Consider the following 15,370-nt stretch of genomic DNA (forward strand, 5'->3'; position numbering starts at 1 on the left):
GGAATGAAGAGTGGATATATTTTCCAGGTAGCACTTTTCTGCCCAGCAGTGTAGGCTTGTCCTTTGTCAGGATCACACATGTATAGAGTGACATTATTGCTAATTAGCCTGATGAGTGGGACTTGCTCAACATATGGAACTGAATTATGAGTCTATTCTGTAACACGTTCAACAGCTTTTCAATTGCTCATCTTCCCCTTTGAGTCTAACATGGAAACTGTTTTCAGAAAGAACAACAGGGAGCTGCTAATGCAGGGGTCTCCTCTGACCCCATCCTAGCCTCTCTTGAACAGGAACTGGGGGTTGAGAAACCTGTTTCATCCTGAAGGGGGTCTTTTTGTGGGAAGAATTAGCAGCAGTGCTAATGTTTGTGTATGAAGTTATTTCAACAGTGGTATTCAACCCCACCTTTAACTGAATTTCTTGGAACATTCATCTTAGAAGTCTGTCCCTGGTTCTCTGGCCATCCCGGTCTTCTTTCACTGCACCTCAGAGTCAGGGTGAAGTGGAATTTCTCAGGTGTCCATCCACATTGTAAAGTGGTAGTAGGAGGATTTGTACTGGTGTTTTTCAAACTATTCATCATAGCATATTTGTGAATCTTAAAATCAATTTAGTAGATTACTACCAGGGTTTTTAAATGAAATAACTACAGAATAGAAAATAGCAGAGTGCACAACCTACAGAAGTATTGTTTTGCAAAGCTTTTGGGTCATCTTCTGTGTGCGGGTATAAACATGTGCACTAGGTTGCTAGGTCCAACTTTTACTTCCTGTCTCTGCTAAAGACTGAGCCTCAGGACTCAGAACCTTAGGAACTCACATCACAACAAAATGTGTCTGCCCCTCACAGGCACATGCCAGTTGGGCCCTGGTGGGTTTTGAAGAAGTATTCCCGTTCTGCAATACAAGTAATAGTCTTTATGTTCTTTTTCAAGACCAACTTTTAAAAATCAAAAAGGAAAAAATGTTTTTGGTCTCCTAAATGAATGCTTTTTACACTTTCACTTTTATTATCGCTACTAAATTAACTTAGTATATTTAAGAACAAGTAATGGTTTATTTATACAAGTGATGTTTTCTTTTTTGTTGTTAATTTTCTCCTAATATCTCACAGTGTAAAAAATACAGGGACCAGTTCACAGACCAGCAGAAACTTATTTATGAAGAGAAACTAGAAGCCAGTGAGCTCTTCAAGGATAAGAAGGCTTTATACCCATCTAGGTATTCTGGTTTTGCTTTACCTATAAAAGTCAATATTTTAAAACTTGTTCCCCAATGTATATGAAGGTCTTTCCTAGTGAAGTTCAATTTCAGTAATGGATGATTATTAATTTTGTGAATCATTTTCTAATTAGCTGGATACGAATGCACATAAATACACTTGAGCAATAACTTCCATAGTATACTTTAATGAAATGAGATTACAGGTGGTTTTACGCTATTGACATTAGCCTGCATACTTTACTGAATAATTAGAAGTCATATAAAATAAAAAATATAGAGGCTATTAGGATAAATTTGCATTGTAAATTCCTGTTTACAGAATTCTCTTTGCAATATGCTGTAAATACCATTCCAATCTTCCTGCCCAAACAAGCCAGGCCAGAAACTCGTTTGTAAGGTCAAGAAAATGAAACAGTGTATTAGTCTTTGGGTGTTGCATAAGCATGGGTTTGTGGTGTCCTTTGGTCAGCTAACCCGGCGGTCATAACTTCAGTGGCCTGTGCAGCAATTTCAGCTTCTTTATTATCAACACCACATACTCAGAAAAAGAAGGAACACATTTGCAAGTTTGGCAATGGAAGTCCTCAGCAAAGACTGCTCATCTGAGTATTTGTATATATCCTGCATCCATCATGTCCCCCCACAATTACTATTTTCATCTGGCACTTATAAAAAAGTACTCATATAATTTCAAGTCAAAAATCTTCTAACTTCTTTCAGTGACAACTTTTTAACTTCTTCTAAACAGCAACCTAGAAATAAAAATGTTATATTCTAAGTACTCACATGTATTTCATATACTGTCTCCATCTTCATACCTGTTTGGAAGTTCTTCTTTTTAAAGGATTAAATAAATACAAGTTGCCAGTCTCATTGGCTTTAACTATTTTAAGTTGCACAGCTTCCTTGTTAGCTGATTTGGCTTTTTCCAAGTCAGACTTAACTCTCTTACATCCAACATAGTGCCTGAATCTAGAGTCATCCCAAGTTCCTGCTCTGTGAAGCCTGCTTCAACAGGAAAACTGTCTGGATGCTTTCTCTAGCAACTAATGCTATTCAGCTTTCCTTTTATACACTTAGAAAGTCACCTTCTTAATGAACATTCCCTGTAGATGACTCTTAGAAACTGGAGACTGGAGAGTACATTTTTGAGGAGGCAAACTCAAAGGCTCTTAGCACTTTTCATTATTTAAAACGTGCTTGAATATGAACACATAAAAAAAGTTAACTTCAAGCCAAGTCCTTTTTGGGTACTTTTTGCCAGTTGTCAGGGACGGTGGTGCTCTCACACCATGAGCAGTGGGAGAGGTGGAATAATTGGCCCTCCCACCACTCTTCGAAACAGCAGCTCCTATGGGCGTTGGCCTTTCATATCCCAGGAGCTGTGAAGCACTGGCCACCTACGTAGATTTTTTCTTCCCTAATCCTCCACCCACGACCCAAGCATTTAAAGTTGTGTGTGCACACTGCCAGAATTGAATAACTCAGAATGAAGCTTGTAGATCTCTTGAAGCTGCAGTTTTTTCCCTTGGTTATCGCGTTCCCTCTGCCCGAAGAGAGAGACACGACAAACGTCTGAAGCTTTGGAAGTTTATTGTGCACAGTCTTCCTTTCTTTCCCTCTTTTCTATCCCCTTCTTTCTTTTCTTTCTCTCGCTCTCTTTGCCTCTGCTTAACTCTCGCCTGCTCCGGTCGCTCCGCTTCTCCTGCTCGGCTCACGCCTGCTTCGGCCGCTCCGCTTCTCCCACTCGGCTCACGCCTGCTTCGGCCGCTCCGCTTCTCCCACTCGGCTCTCGCCCTCGCTCGCACTCTTCTTCCTTGCTTCTACTCCCCCCCTTCCCAGGAAGTTACCAAGCTTATATACACTTCAACCAATCAAGGGAGAGTACACGAGGTAAACGGCGAACAGCTGTAGGTATAGAATAGGCACACGAGAAAGGCATGCACTAATCACATTGTTAACTAGCTAATACTGTATAGCCAACCGCTTTTGGCTCAGCGCCAGACGCCATCTTGACCGTGCCCAAGGTTGGGAGTCCCAGGTACCCTGACAGTTCCCCCTTCTTTATTATAAATTTAAGGCTCGGGACCGTGTCTGTCTTAGGTTGAGTGGTCAGCATATGTCCTTACCCGTCATCAGAGTCTGCAGAGCATGCTGCAGCTCCTGTCTTAGGTTGGTACATAGCCACCTCCTTCATTACCCGTCTCTGACTACCGGTCCAGCATCGAGAGCCATACTTGTAGGGAGCTGCCGGCCTTTAGGGTGGTCATGGCCTGATGAAAGATAATCCGATCCCTCTGTTGGCTGTCTTGTAGGTGCATGCCAAAACAAATGAAGAGAAGGGAGCCAAGGCAGAGGAGCACTATCATAGCTCCTAAGCCTGCCCATTGTTTGACAAAGCCACAAATAGAAAAAACTATTTAGCCATATTAGATACAGAAACAATATGCACCCTAGTAGAATTAGCTTTGACAATTTCAGCTCTCGGTTTTGAAATAAGACCATCAAATCGATAAAATAGGCTGACAATTTTCTAGATAACCCAGCCGCGGTGCTGGAATTATCATATACAATAGGGGTAACACAAACAGTTCTTAAGGAATAAATGCATCCCAGTCCCAAAAGTTCTTGCAAGATATCCACTTGTCCTTGTAGTAAGTTCATTCCTTGATTTACAAGAGGTAAGCCTGTTGTTAGATGCTGGTTTAGGGTCTCTATAGTCTGTAAGGCTGCAGCTGTATTTTCGGCCAGGTAATTGTTGTTACTATATGGTTGTGTCAATGCTACTGCTGCAGAAGCTGCAATGGCAATGATCACAGCTACTGTGATGCCAAAGTCTTTTCTGTTTCTTGATAATAGCACTGGCAATTCTGTATCTGTAACAAAACTGGGACTGGTAGAAAGGTAGGAATGCGCATCAGAATTGCACAGGTGGCAAAAGAACCATTCCAGCATTGTGAGAAATAGCACACGGTTAGTGAGCAGTTAAAAGTTGTGTTATTAAAAGTACCAGTTAGCAGAAACATAAAAGGAGAAAATACACAAGCTGACATGGGAGGAAAGGCAATATTTCTGGTACAGTTAAGGTCAGCAGAACGAGTTGTCCTACTCTGGGTCTGATCTGCAGCATAATTTCATCGGCAAAGTGCAAAGGTTCCTCCTGTTAAGGCAAAGAAAGGCTGTAGACCGGTATATCTTTGTCTAGAAATGAAAAATAGCCAGTTATCGAAAGGGTTTTTCACGAGTTGGGCGATCAAGAACAGTATAATTTGAAAAATTATCGGTAGAGTTAACAGACCTGTAGAAGAAATGGTGGGAAATGGGGGGGAAAGGAAAAAAAAATATGTTAGTTAGAAGTAAAAGATATGGCCAGGCTCTAACAATAGCCCATAGGTCCCGGGTTTGCCTTTCCGTCTGAGTCTTTGTTATTGAGGGAAGGCTCAAGCTCATCACTGCAAGGAGGAGCAGCATCACTTGCATGTTGTACAACTCTGATCAGCCTTTCTGGAATCCAGACTGGAGTCTGTTGATCCTGTGGGAAGATACAAACAGACCCTCAGACCCAACGAAGGACTAGAGGCTCGGCGAGTGAAGGTTTTTTGTTTTTGCCTCGTAGACAGGATTTAATGAGAGACCAAATAGCCATAGTGCCTACTGGTAAAGGGCTTTGCCTATCCGCTACACGAAGGTCCTCCCCCAGCTGTTCCCACTGTAGGGTGTTTAAAAGGCCCTCATCCAAAAACCAAGGGGAAACCTTTTCTACAGTATCGAGAAATGCTCTAGCTGTTTTTGCCTTTAACGGTGTCCCATGGTTTTTTAATAGCTCCCTGAGGGGCTGTTGCATCCTGAATTTAGACGTTTCAGACCCCATTGTTACTAATTTGAATAGCTTCAGTTATAGCAGTTACGATAACAAACAGTGGCCAAGCTGCCAGGAGCAACGAGATTACTAAAAGGAAAACTATCTGTCAAATATGTATTAGAGTTTGTAGCCACTTTTCACGTGCTAGCTGTACCTTAATTGGACCGCATTCCGCGTGTCCCTGGACCGCCTTCTGCGTGTCCTTATTTTCCTTTAACCGGACCGCATTCCACGTGTCCCGATAGTCGCTATACCGCGAACGTCGAGGCTGCCTCTCCTTTACCTGTTTACTTTTGACCTTTTTATAACCGGTTTAACTTATTAAAAAAATTTTTTTAGATATCTTACCTTGTTTTCTTTATAAAATTTTCATCTTCCCGGGTTTCGGCACCAGTTATCGCGTTCCCTCTGCCCGAAGAGAGAGACACGACAAACGTCTGAAGCTTTGGAAGTTTATTGTGCACAGTCTTCCTTTCTTTCCCTCTTTTCTATCCCCTTCTTTCTTTTCTTTCTCTCGCTCTCTTTGCCTCTGCTTAACTCTCGCCTGCTCCGGTCGCTCCGCTTCTCCTGCTCGGCTCACGCCTGCTTCGGCCACTCCGCTTCTCCCACTCAGCTCTCGCCCTCGCTCGCACTCTTCTTCCTTGCTTCTACTCCCCCCCTTCCCAGGAAGTTACCAAGCTTATATACACTTCAACCAATCAAGGGAGAGTACACGAGGTAAACGGCGAACAGCTGTAGGTATAGAATAGGCACACAAGAAAGGCATGCACTAATCACATTGTTAACTAGCTAATACTGTATAGCCAACCGCTTTTGGCTCAGCGCCAGGCGCCATCTTGACCGTGCCCAAGGCTGGGAGTCCCGGGTACCCCGACACTTGGTATCTTTGAAGAAATTGCCCTGAGACAGTCACCCCAGTCTTCAGGGAAACTGACATCTTAGTGACACATGCGTATTGTACCTTTCTCCAGAAGTAATTTGTTTGAAAGAAAACTGCCCTGATTCTGAATGTGCGTCTTCGCCGCTCTGTCCACTTGGAGGCACGTCCTAGGAATGGGTTCCCTTTCATACTTTGCCTATTCAGAACCAGAGCTACATGCTGTACTAAGTGCTATATAGTTCCCTTCTTAAGTGATTACCTAAATCCATTTTTCCCCAGAAGGCCTATTGATTTTCTTATTCTTCGTGAGAAAATGAAATTTTTCTTTGGAGAGGGTGATAGGAATGATTTCATTTATTTTTTCAGTGCCACATATTGTTTAAAGATGTTAGTAAATCCTCTGTGGGCAGCTGTTAACTTTATATTAAAAGATTAAAAGGAATTGTCTTTTCCTTCACATGAGGCCATGTACTTGAGTCTAGCCCTCGTTGTTGGTGATTTCTATCTTGATTGTTCCATGGGATAAGATAGTTATTAAAGTCCTACCGACCAAATGCCATGATCACATCTACAATATATTTGAAACAAGTTTTAAGTTTTCATTTCCAACTTATATTTAGGACAGGTGCAAGTGAAATAAATAAAATAAATTGATATTACTTGTCATGAAGTTGTCAGCTACTCTTTAGAAGTAACTGACTTCTTTCCTTTTGCCTGTGGTACTTCCATTTGAAACCATTTCTAACAGGCAGGAATTGTTTCTCCTTAGCGTTGGTCAGCCATTCCAAGGAGCTTACCTGGAAATCAACAAGAATCCCAAGTACAAGAAACTCAAAGATGCCATTGAAGAAAAGATCATCATTGCTGAAGTTGTGAACAAAATTAACCGTGCTAATGGGAAGGTAAAAATGCTAACTTTGAAAACTTGGGAGGCCTCAAAGACAGGCATCCTTAGTTCTTGAATGTTAAAGTTTACATTTCATCTTCTCGGTGGAGTTAACTTGAGGTGATTTCACCTCACCTTTAGACTTAGGCAGAATTTTGCTTGCTCTCTGAAATGTATATGAATTTAAGTTTGTTTTTCATCTCCTTTGACATGTTCTCAGTTTATTTAGGTATGCTCACTGAAAGATACTGGAATAAAATATGCATTTCTGCACATAACTAATGTTTTAAACTTGTGGACCATTTTGGGGCGCTTGTGATCATTGGCTTTATATCCCTTTTGGTTTTGTTTTAGAGTACATCCCGAATTTTCCTCTTAACAAATAATAATCTCCTTCTCGCTGATCAAAAGTCTGGACAAATCAAGTCAGAGGTTCCCCTGGTGGATGTGACCAAGGTGTCAATGAGCTCTCAAAATGACGGCTTCTTCGCTGTCCACCTCAAGGAGGTAAAAGTTCAACTAGTGACTTGACAGGACTGTTTCTCCCTTTGTCCAATTTCTCAGCCATTGAGTTAAAATTTTCCCCATCAGATTAGTCCTGTTGCCCGATGTCCTCCCTACTGATTTGCAGATTTTGTCTATGTTAACTCCTATATAAAATTTCATGTTTGATTTTTTCAATAATTGAATAAGGTTAGTCCCTTTTATTGACTTGCTCACTTACCGTTTTGAATGATGTCTCTTCCTTTCGTTTCTTCTGTGTACCAACCTACAGATGTCTTCTTGTTCATTTTTCATTTGTTTTTTTTTTTAATCAAAGGACAAACTGCAATAAAATCATCACCTAATGATTTTGACCTAAAGATTTTTTTTTAATGTTCATACTTTTTGCTTAACCAGAACCTACTGATTGAATGGAGTGGTTAAGTGTAGTAACTAGACTTGTTCTCGGTAACTGTGATGCCTATGGCCACATCGTTTAACATTCATGAGCTACCAGATTTTTCTTATCTTTAAAATGGGTATAATCTCCCTACTTCATGGCATTGCTATGACGATTAAGTGGTAGTGTACGTAAAGTGCTTAGCACAGTACCTTTCATGTAACACATCATTACTAAATACATAAATGTTAACAAATGTTAGTCATATTTAGGGACATGCATCCGGATAACACAGTGACACTGATGACTCCTGACAGAAAAACCCAAAAACTTTACCTTAGCCTGTTTTCCCTACTATGCATCTTAAAGGGGGCATTTGGAGTCCCAGGATAGTGATTCTCCACCTCAAGTACACTTTAAAGCAGCATAGTACTTTAAGAAATGCTGACTTTCAGAATATACCCTCAGAATGAAACATAAGCTTCCTATTTTTGAAAAGTTCCCCCAGATAATTCCCTGGTACAGTTTAGGTTGAGAGCTGTTGCTTTAGGATATTTGTTGCAAGTGTTATTGTTGTTATTTTTTTTTTTCAACCAAATCACTGAGGAATTTTTAAAATAGCCTTTTCAGATTGAGTCATAAGCTAGGTCAGTGCTCCATGATCCTGAAAGTGCAGAGCCCCCCACCCAGGGATCTTGCTGTGGACTCTTCATATTCAGTGGCTTCTATAGTGCAGCTGAACTCCTGCTTCTCTAACAAGCTCCCACATGATTCGGATGCTCCTGCTTGTCTGTCAACCAGCTTTGGTAGCAAGGGGTCAGATAACCTTACTCAAGTGCCCTGGCTGGTTGAAAGAAGTACTGCTCTTGTCCTTACTATTTACTCTGGGGAAATGGACTCTGTGTCTGAAGTTTTAATAAAACTGTAAATAGGTTTTCAGCCAAGCCTGTAAACATTTTGCTCCTCAGCTGTCTTTAATTATCTCTGACTCTTGACTTGTCCTTTCAGGGCTCAGAAGCAGCTAGTAAAGGAGACTTTCTCTTCAGCAGTGACCACCTGATTGAAATGGCCACCAAGCTGTATCGCACGACTCTCAGCCAAACCAAACAGAAACTCAATATTGAAATTTCTGATGAGTATGTTCACATATTGTTTGATACACCTTTTTGCTTTTAGTTTTATAATTTTAATTCACATCTCTCATCTCTCATTAATATAGCAACTTCTTATGTACCTTATGTGTCTAGTATTTGTGCTGGTTAAAGGACAGGCAGTGAATGACACTGTCCAAGTCCCTACCTTGGGTACCTGACAATCTAGTGGGAAAGAAGGTGCCCAAATGAAATAATAAGTAGGTGATAGGTTTGGGCTAGTGACAAATGCTTGTGGTAGAGGAAAGTAAAGCAAGAATCAGAGGGGATTTTTCTTGACAGGGAGTTCAGGGAGTTCTCTTTGATACTGTGACTCCAGTAAGGGAGTGAGCCACCCAGCAATCTTGAGAAATGCCTTACAATGCAGAGCGGCATCAGGTACAAAGGCCCTGAGATGGGAGCAAACTTTGTAGCAGAGCAGATAGTAGAAGCCCCTGCAGAGAAAAATGGAGCTGGTCATGTAGCACTTGGTTTCTGAGCGAAGTTGAGAGTTTGCTAAGGATGATGGGAAACCATTATAGGTGTTGAGCAAGGATGTGGCAGGACTGATTTATTTTCAAAGATGGCTTTGTCTGCAGTGTGGATAGTAACTATTAGGAGACAGGGATCAAAGCAGAGAAAATAAGTTAGAAGACTCTCGAAGCTGTCCGGGGCAAGGGTGATGTGACTTAAGCTAGGGTGAGGTGGTGAGGAGTAGCTGGCTTCTGAGAGTAATTTGAAAGAAAACAAAGTGTATTAACAGATTGGGTATGAGCTTTAAACCTGAGCCCATCTGTTGCAGAAGTAGATACTGAGGAAAGAGGGTGTTTAAAAGTGGCCAGGGAGATTCTGAATGGTTATGTTTGAGATGACCTTTTTTATAACTAGAGTTGGAGAAAAGGCATTCCATGTTGACAAGGGTCTATTAGTAGTGTGAAGACTGATGTAAATTTGAAACTTGCTTTTTCTTCATTTCACATTTGTGTTCAAATTGTAAAGCCTCATTATTTGCATATAGGATGGGGCATCCCACCATTTATTAAATATAGCCATGGGAGGCGTTTGAATGAATTTGAGTAACTAAATTGATTAATACTTAACTGATTATTTTTCAGTCCATAATTCATCAACTACTTATATATGTCTTTGCATGTTTTATAAAAATTTGATAACCAGATAGCTTAGGAAGATTTTATTTTCTAATTAAGAGTTTTCCATGCTGGGGACATAGCACAGTGGCAGGGTACTTGCCTGACACATGTGAGGCCTTGGGTTCAGTACCAGTACTACAAAAAAGTAAATAAAAGAGTTTTGCAGTTTTTAAAAAATAAGTTTATATCTATCTCTGCCCCTTTGAGAATCACACTCTTGGTGATATTAGGATTGATTTATGGTGCCTTCAGCTCATCCTCCGTTCTCCCTGAACACTAGAGATGGATGGGGTGGGAGATGAGACTTTATGAGTACTTTTATGTTGGGAATAGATGTTTGGACTAAATAACTTGTTACTCTCTTGTAAAAAAAAAAAAAAAAAAAAGAAGAATATTAGAAGAAAAAAAGATAACAACAGGTTAAATTCCAATTAATTAAAGTTTTAATCTATCAGCGCCTGTTCAAGTTTTAAACTCCCTTTGGTAGAGGTTTTTTATAATTTGGGATTCTGGACTTGCCATTTCCTGCTTATCACAAGATCATATTTATTCCATAGGTTGATATATTTCTCCTTGACACATAAATGAAGCAGTCTCATAGTTGGCCCAGGGCATTAATAGGATCAGTCTTATCATAGTACTTCTCTGAACCCCTGAAATCTTTTGACTCTCCTGAGGGGCTTTGGAGGATGGCATGTACTGTGATTTCCAAATGTGGTCAACCACAAAAGCCCTCCAGTGGCTCTCCTGGGCTGTGTTCAGAGGCACACCACCCAGGAATCGCTTTTGGAATGAGTTCACCTCTGGACATCAGGGACCCTGCCTGTCAGAAAGGTGTATGGTATTCTGGTGCCATAAGCTTTCAGTAAAAAGTTGCATGGTGATGATGGTATAGTGGTATAGTGTGGCCACATGAAGACAACAGATGCTTGACAACATTGTCACTCCTCTCCTCTGGTTGCTAATGGTTGGTTGTTCTCATAAAAATGAAGCACCTGTTGGAAACTTGCATAGCACCAGGGGAAGAAGATTCCATTGCAGTTCTTTCAGAACCCTGGGAGCTCCTAGACAGGGATTAGAGATCCCCTTTGAGAACATTTTAAGCCTTGGGCAGGGATACCTGGTTCTGTATTTTCAGCCAATGGTGGCTTTATTCCATTTTCTTGCCAACTACAGAGAAGTAGAGTCATAAACAGCAGGCAGTTGAGTGACTAACCCCTACCTCGTCACATCCTTTTCAGAAGAAATAGTGATTCTAACAAACCCAGTTTCTAGTCATTATGGATAAACTGGTCGTTGATTTTCAGGAAGGGAATCAGTCTCATTTGTTCCTTAGTGAAGTTTTTAACTTGCCCAGGTAGAAGTGAGGATTGAATTCATTGAGAGACTCAGCTGTCCTATAATTCCTAATCCTTAACTCAAAACGTTTTAGTTGGTAAACATTGCATATTGAGGATAACCTGCAGGAGTATAGCATTTCTCAAAATGAAGCCCTAAATATGGTGAAGCCTACAGTGAATTTGTTCTATCAAACATTTTAAATATATGTATATTGTTTAAATTATACAATTGTTTCTCTGAATATTTTAAATCCAAATAACTAGTCTGTGTTGCTTTTACTTTGAAATACTAAGTGGTATTAATGCTGCAAATTAATGCATTCCATGTAATTGTTTGCTGGAGCATGATTTTTACTTTTCTCCTCTAAGAAATGGAGGTGAATAGTAGCCGTCCCCTCCTAGGATCATGTTACAGGTGAGTTAATACAAGTAAGAGGCCAGGAACGGTGTGGCACATGGTCCCCCACACATTTGAGCTGTCAGTGTTTCTAACATGAATCTTGATCATGAGCTATGAACATGGAGACGTTTAATGTATGTTAATGTCAATAGGAAAAGAAGTTCCTACACGCTGCATATTTATATTTTTATATTATATTTTTGCCAGGAACAAGAGGGAGATAGAACATGTTGGTCTTTCCTTTTGAAGCATGGAAATAATTATTCTCAGCTCTTGCTGCCTTGTTGGAATTTGTTTAGTTAATGAGCTCTGGCTTAGTTAGGGCTGAATGGCTACTGGAAGTGAAAGACAGTGATACAATGCTGTGTTAAGAAGTGTTAATGAGAAGGGGTAATACTTGTCAAGATCAATATCCCATTAAGAAACAAAATCTAATGCTACTGTAATTACCATCTGTTTTGTATATACCTTAATTTGTTTGATTCTTTTCTCCTAGGTTCCTGGTACAGTTCAGGCAGGACAAAGTATGTGTGAAGTTCATTCAGGGCAGCCAGAAAAATGGGAGTGTCCCAACGTGCAAACGAAAAAACAACCGTCTCCTTGAAGTTGCTGTCCCCTAACTGGTTTCTCCTTTCTGCTTTCATGGACTCCTTGTAATAGTGCAATTTTGTTTTGTTTTATTTTGTTTTATTTGGGGTTCATTGTATGTTTGGAAACTGCCAAAGGTTAACTGTTAGAGTCCCTTGGCAAAATAAAAATATCTGACTAATCAATTTTTATTATTGTAATAGTTTAACCCTTAAATACACATTTTGTCCAGGGGCAGGATTGTAGAAACTAACCGTGTCTGTTTCTGTCATACGTTTTCTCTTTAGTTACCATTTTAGATAGGTGTACCCCAAAAACAGTGTATTACTCATAAATCATTAACACATGTAAGTGTAGGAAATGGTCTTAAAAGATAGTACATTCATTTATCAAATATTTATTGAATGCCCTCTCTATGCTGGGCACTGTGCTAAATGATATAAAAACTTACTAGGAGCCTTTTTACTTTTAAGGCCATTGCATTCTGACTGGTTTGTGCTGGTTTAACAACAGCTGAGAAGGTTTGACAAGATGGAGACCAAAATAATAACTGCTAATGATGGATAGCATTGGTTGGAACCCTGTAACATGATCATAAACAATACATACTTCAAGAAGGGCTGGTCCTGGAAGAAATAGAAATATGACTGGGTAAAACCCCTCTACATCTTTTTCTATTGGAAAAATGAAAACTGACGTTTTATTTGTTCAGATCTCCTATAATTACTTTTAACAGTGGAAAACAGAAGTCCTTCTTATTTTAGGAACAGTGACAGTAGCAGTCTGGTAAGACTGTTTCTGTTTCTGGTGAACATCATATAGGATCCTAGTATGTTAATATCTGCAATGTTGGTGTCACTGGAATTGTAATGGCTATTTTCCCAGCTAACTTGGTGAAGTAGGCTGAAAGCCTCTCAGAGAGTGCCAGACGTTCTGCATGATGTGCAATAAACATCCAAGATCTTTTTTGAAAGTTTTATTTATAGTATACATTTTTGTATGAGAGCGGTGGTTGGTACAGGGTGCATATTTTAGTCAAGGATCAAAACTAAGTTTGTGTTAATTTGCAGGGCTTTTTTTTTTTTTTTTTTTTTCCTTTCAAATTTACAATAAGGATTCATTTGGGGAATTATATTTTAAATTTTGAAATCAAATTGTTTCTTATTTGGGAGGATAATGTACATATCTTGGTATCTTGTTAAATAATAAAATTGTTCTAATTTGGTGCCATTTGTTGGATCACAACTGTATTTTTGTATTCCAAACTATTTTCGTATGTTGTGTGTCAATGTATTGTCTCATGGAATGGTTTTACAGTCCAAACGTTATATGTTCTCTGTGCTAATTGAATTTCACTAATCTTTTATAAACCAGAAACAGTCATTGAGAATATTTTCCAAGGATTTTCTTTTGATTTTTGTACTTAAAAAAATTGCTCACATAAAGAATTTCTCAGGAGTCTTTGTGTTTATTGGTACAGGTAGAGGATAAAATTGTCTTCATTCTTTTCCACCATGTACTTAAAGTAGTACATTGATCATTCCTATAATAGGCAAATAGAAATTTGGGACCGAGAGTAGTTTTAAATTTTTTTAAATAGGAAATACATTTACATTGTTCAACATATTAGTAAGTATAAAAAGGTGTAACATACAAATTCTCCATCCCCTCAGTCACCCATCTACTCAGTTCCTGTCCCTCCCCCAAAAAAGTTAACTTGCTTTCAGTTGCCTTTATTACTTTTTGCAGATGCTTGCAAGGAAGTAAGACTATAGTTCTTATCTTCCCGTGTTGGCAGACAAAAGCTGTTATGTTACTACACAGTGTTCCCTTGCCTTTCTCTGCCAATGGAGGATCTTGAAGAGCTCCTTATTCTTGTTACCAGGGCAGTCCTCCATGTTGTAGATGTGCCATGACTATTCACAGGTCCCTGGTTGTCACCATTGGTTGCTTTCTGAATGGAGCTTCAGGATGAAAATCCTGAATGAAAGTCAGCATGGAAAAGACTAACATTCTGGGTGTCAATGTGTTAAATTTTTCCAGATATCTTATTTGCAGATTATTCATTTGGAGTTAGCCAAAATAACAGTTACCAACCACTTATTTTCCAAAGTATTTTTTAATAGAGAAATCATTTAATCTTAAACTTCATTGTGAGTGTTATGCAAGGATTTTTTTTAAAAAAAAAAAAGGTCCACAATGAGATTTTAAATGAGAATTTTTTTAATAACTTCCATCACTTATAGTTTTTGTCATTGAAATATCCAGTAATTTGGGGATGTGGAGCTCATTCTATATGAGCTATGTATGCCTTTCCTTGGTGGGAAAAGTTGACTGAAGTTGATTCAGAAGACTTCCTGTGTACCTAGGTGCGATGTGCCTTCCTGGAGTTCTTAGTACTCTAGGTGAAACCTAGAGTGAAGCCCTCTTTTCTTTTCCATGGAGCAAGCAATTAAGGAAAGTGTATTTGCTGAGAGCAATTATTTAGAGATTTTCAATTTAGAAATAGGATATGAAACCCCCTTTCCCAATCCTAAAGTTAGAATTGTCTATACCTCTCTTGTCCTTTTGGAAATCTTCATATTCCCCACAGGGGAGAGCCACCTTAGTCCAGATGACCCCATGCAGCAGCGTTTCCTAAATGTCACTCAGTGTCAGCCTGGATTAAACCCATAAGGAAATGTCGTTTTAAGAAAAAACATGAAATAGCAAACATCCTGGACTGTATCCTGCACCAGTGAATAAGAATCTCCAGAATAGAGTCTGATAATAGGCATTTTAAAGAAGACCACCAGAGCAGGGGGTATATAGCTCAGTGGTAGAAGACTTGCCCATGGGTGAGGCCCTGGGCTCATTCACCAGCACTGCCAACAAAAATGATGCACATATTAAAGTTCGAGAACCAGTGAGAAAAATACTAGAAGTTGCTTTTTAGCTACACACACCAGTCTAATCTACACTGATCTTAAAAGTCCTCTGGTGATTCTGATTCTGCCCAAGTGTAAGAACCACTGTTCTAAAGCT

The 15,370-nt window shown here is 39.6% G+C and overlaps 1 protein-coding gene across 4 annotated transcripts in view; it reads left to right on the top strand.

Moving 5' to 3' along the window:
- Myo1b (myosin IB) overlaps positions 1-13,576 on the top strand; it is a 179,262-nt gene extending 165,686 nt beyond the window's left edge. For all 4 annotated transcript variants that reach the window (XM_047543729.1, XM_047543731.1, XM_047543732.1 and 1 more), the window contains 5 exons: positions 1,117-1,223; positions 6,738-6,870; positions 7,209-7,361; positions 8,746-8,873; positions 12,255-13,576. In XM_047543729.1, the coding sequence (XP_047399685.1) occupies positions 1,117-1,223; positions 6,738-6,870; positions 7,209-7,361; positions 8,746-8,873; positions 12,255-12,378 (645 nt within the window). In that variant the 3' untranslated portion in view covers positions 12,379-13,576. The remainder of the gene's footprint in view (positions 1-1,116; positions 1,224-6,737; positions 6,871-7,208; positions 7,362-8,745; positions 8,874-12,254) is intronic.
- Positions 13,577-15,370: the final 1,794 nt, after the last annotated feature.

This window comes from Sciurus carolinensis, chromosome 3 (assembly GCF_902686445.1).
Source record: "Sciurus carolinensis chromosome 3, mSciCar1.2, whole genome shotgun sequence".
NCBI lineage: Eukaryota > Metazoa > Chordata > Mammalia > Rodentia > Sciuridae > Sciurus > Sciurus carolinensis.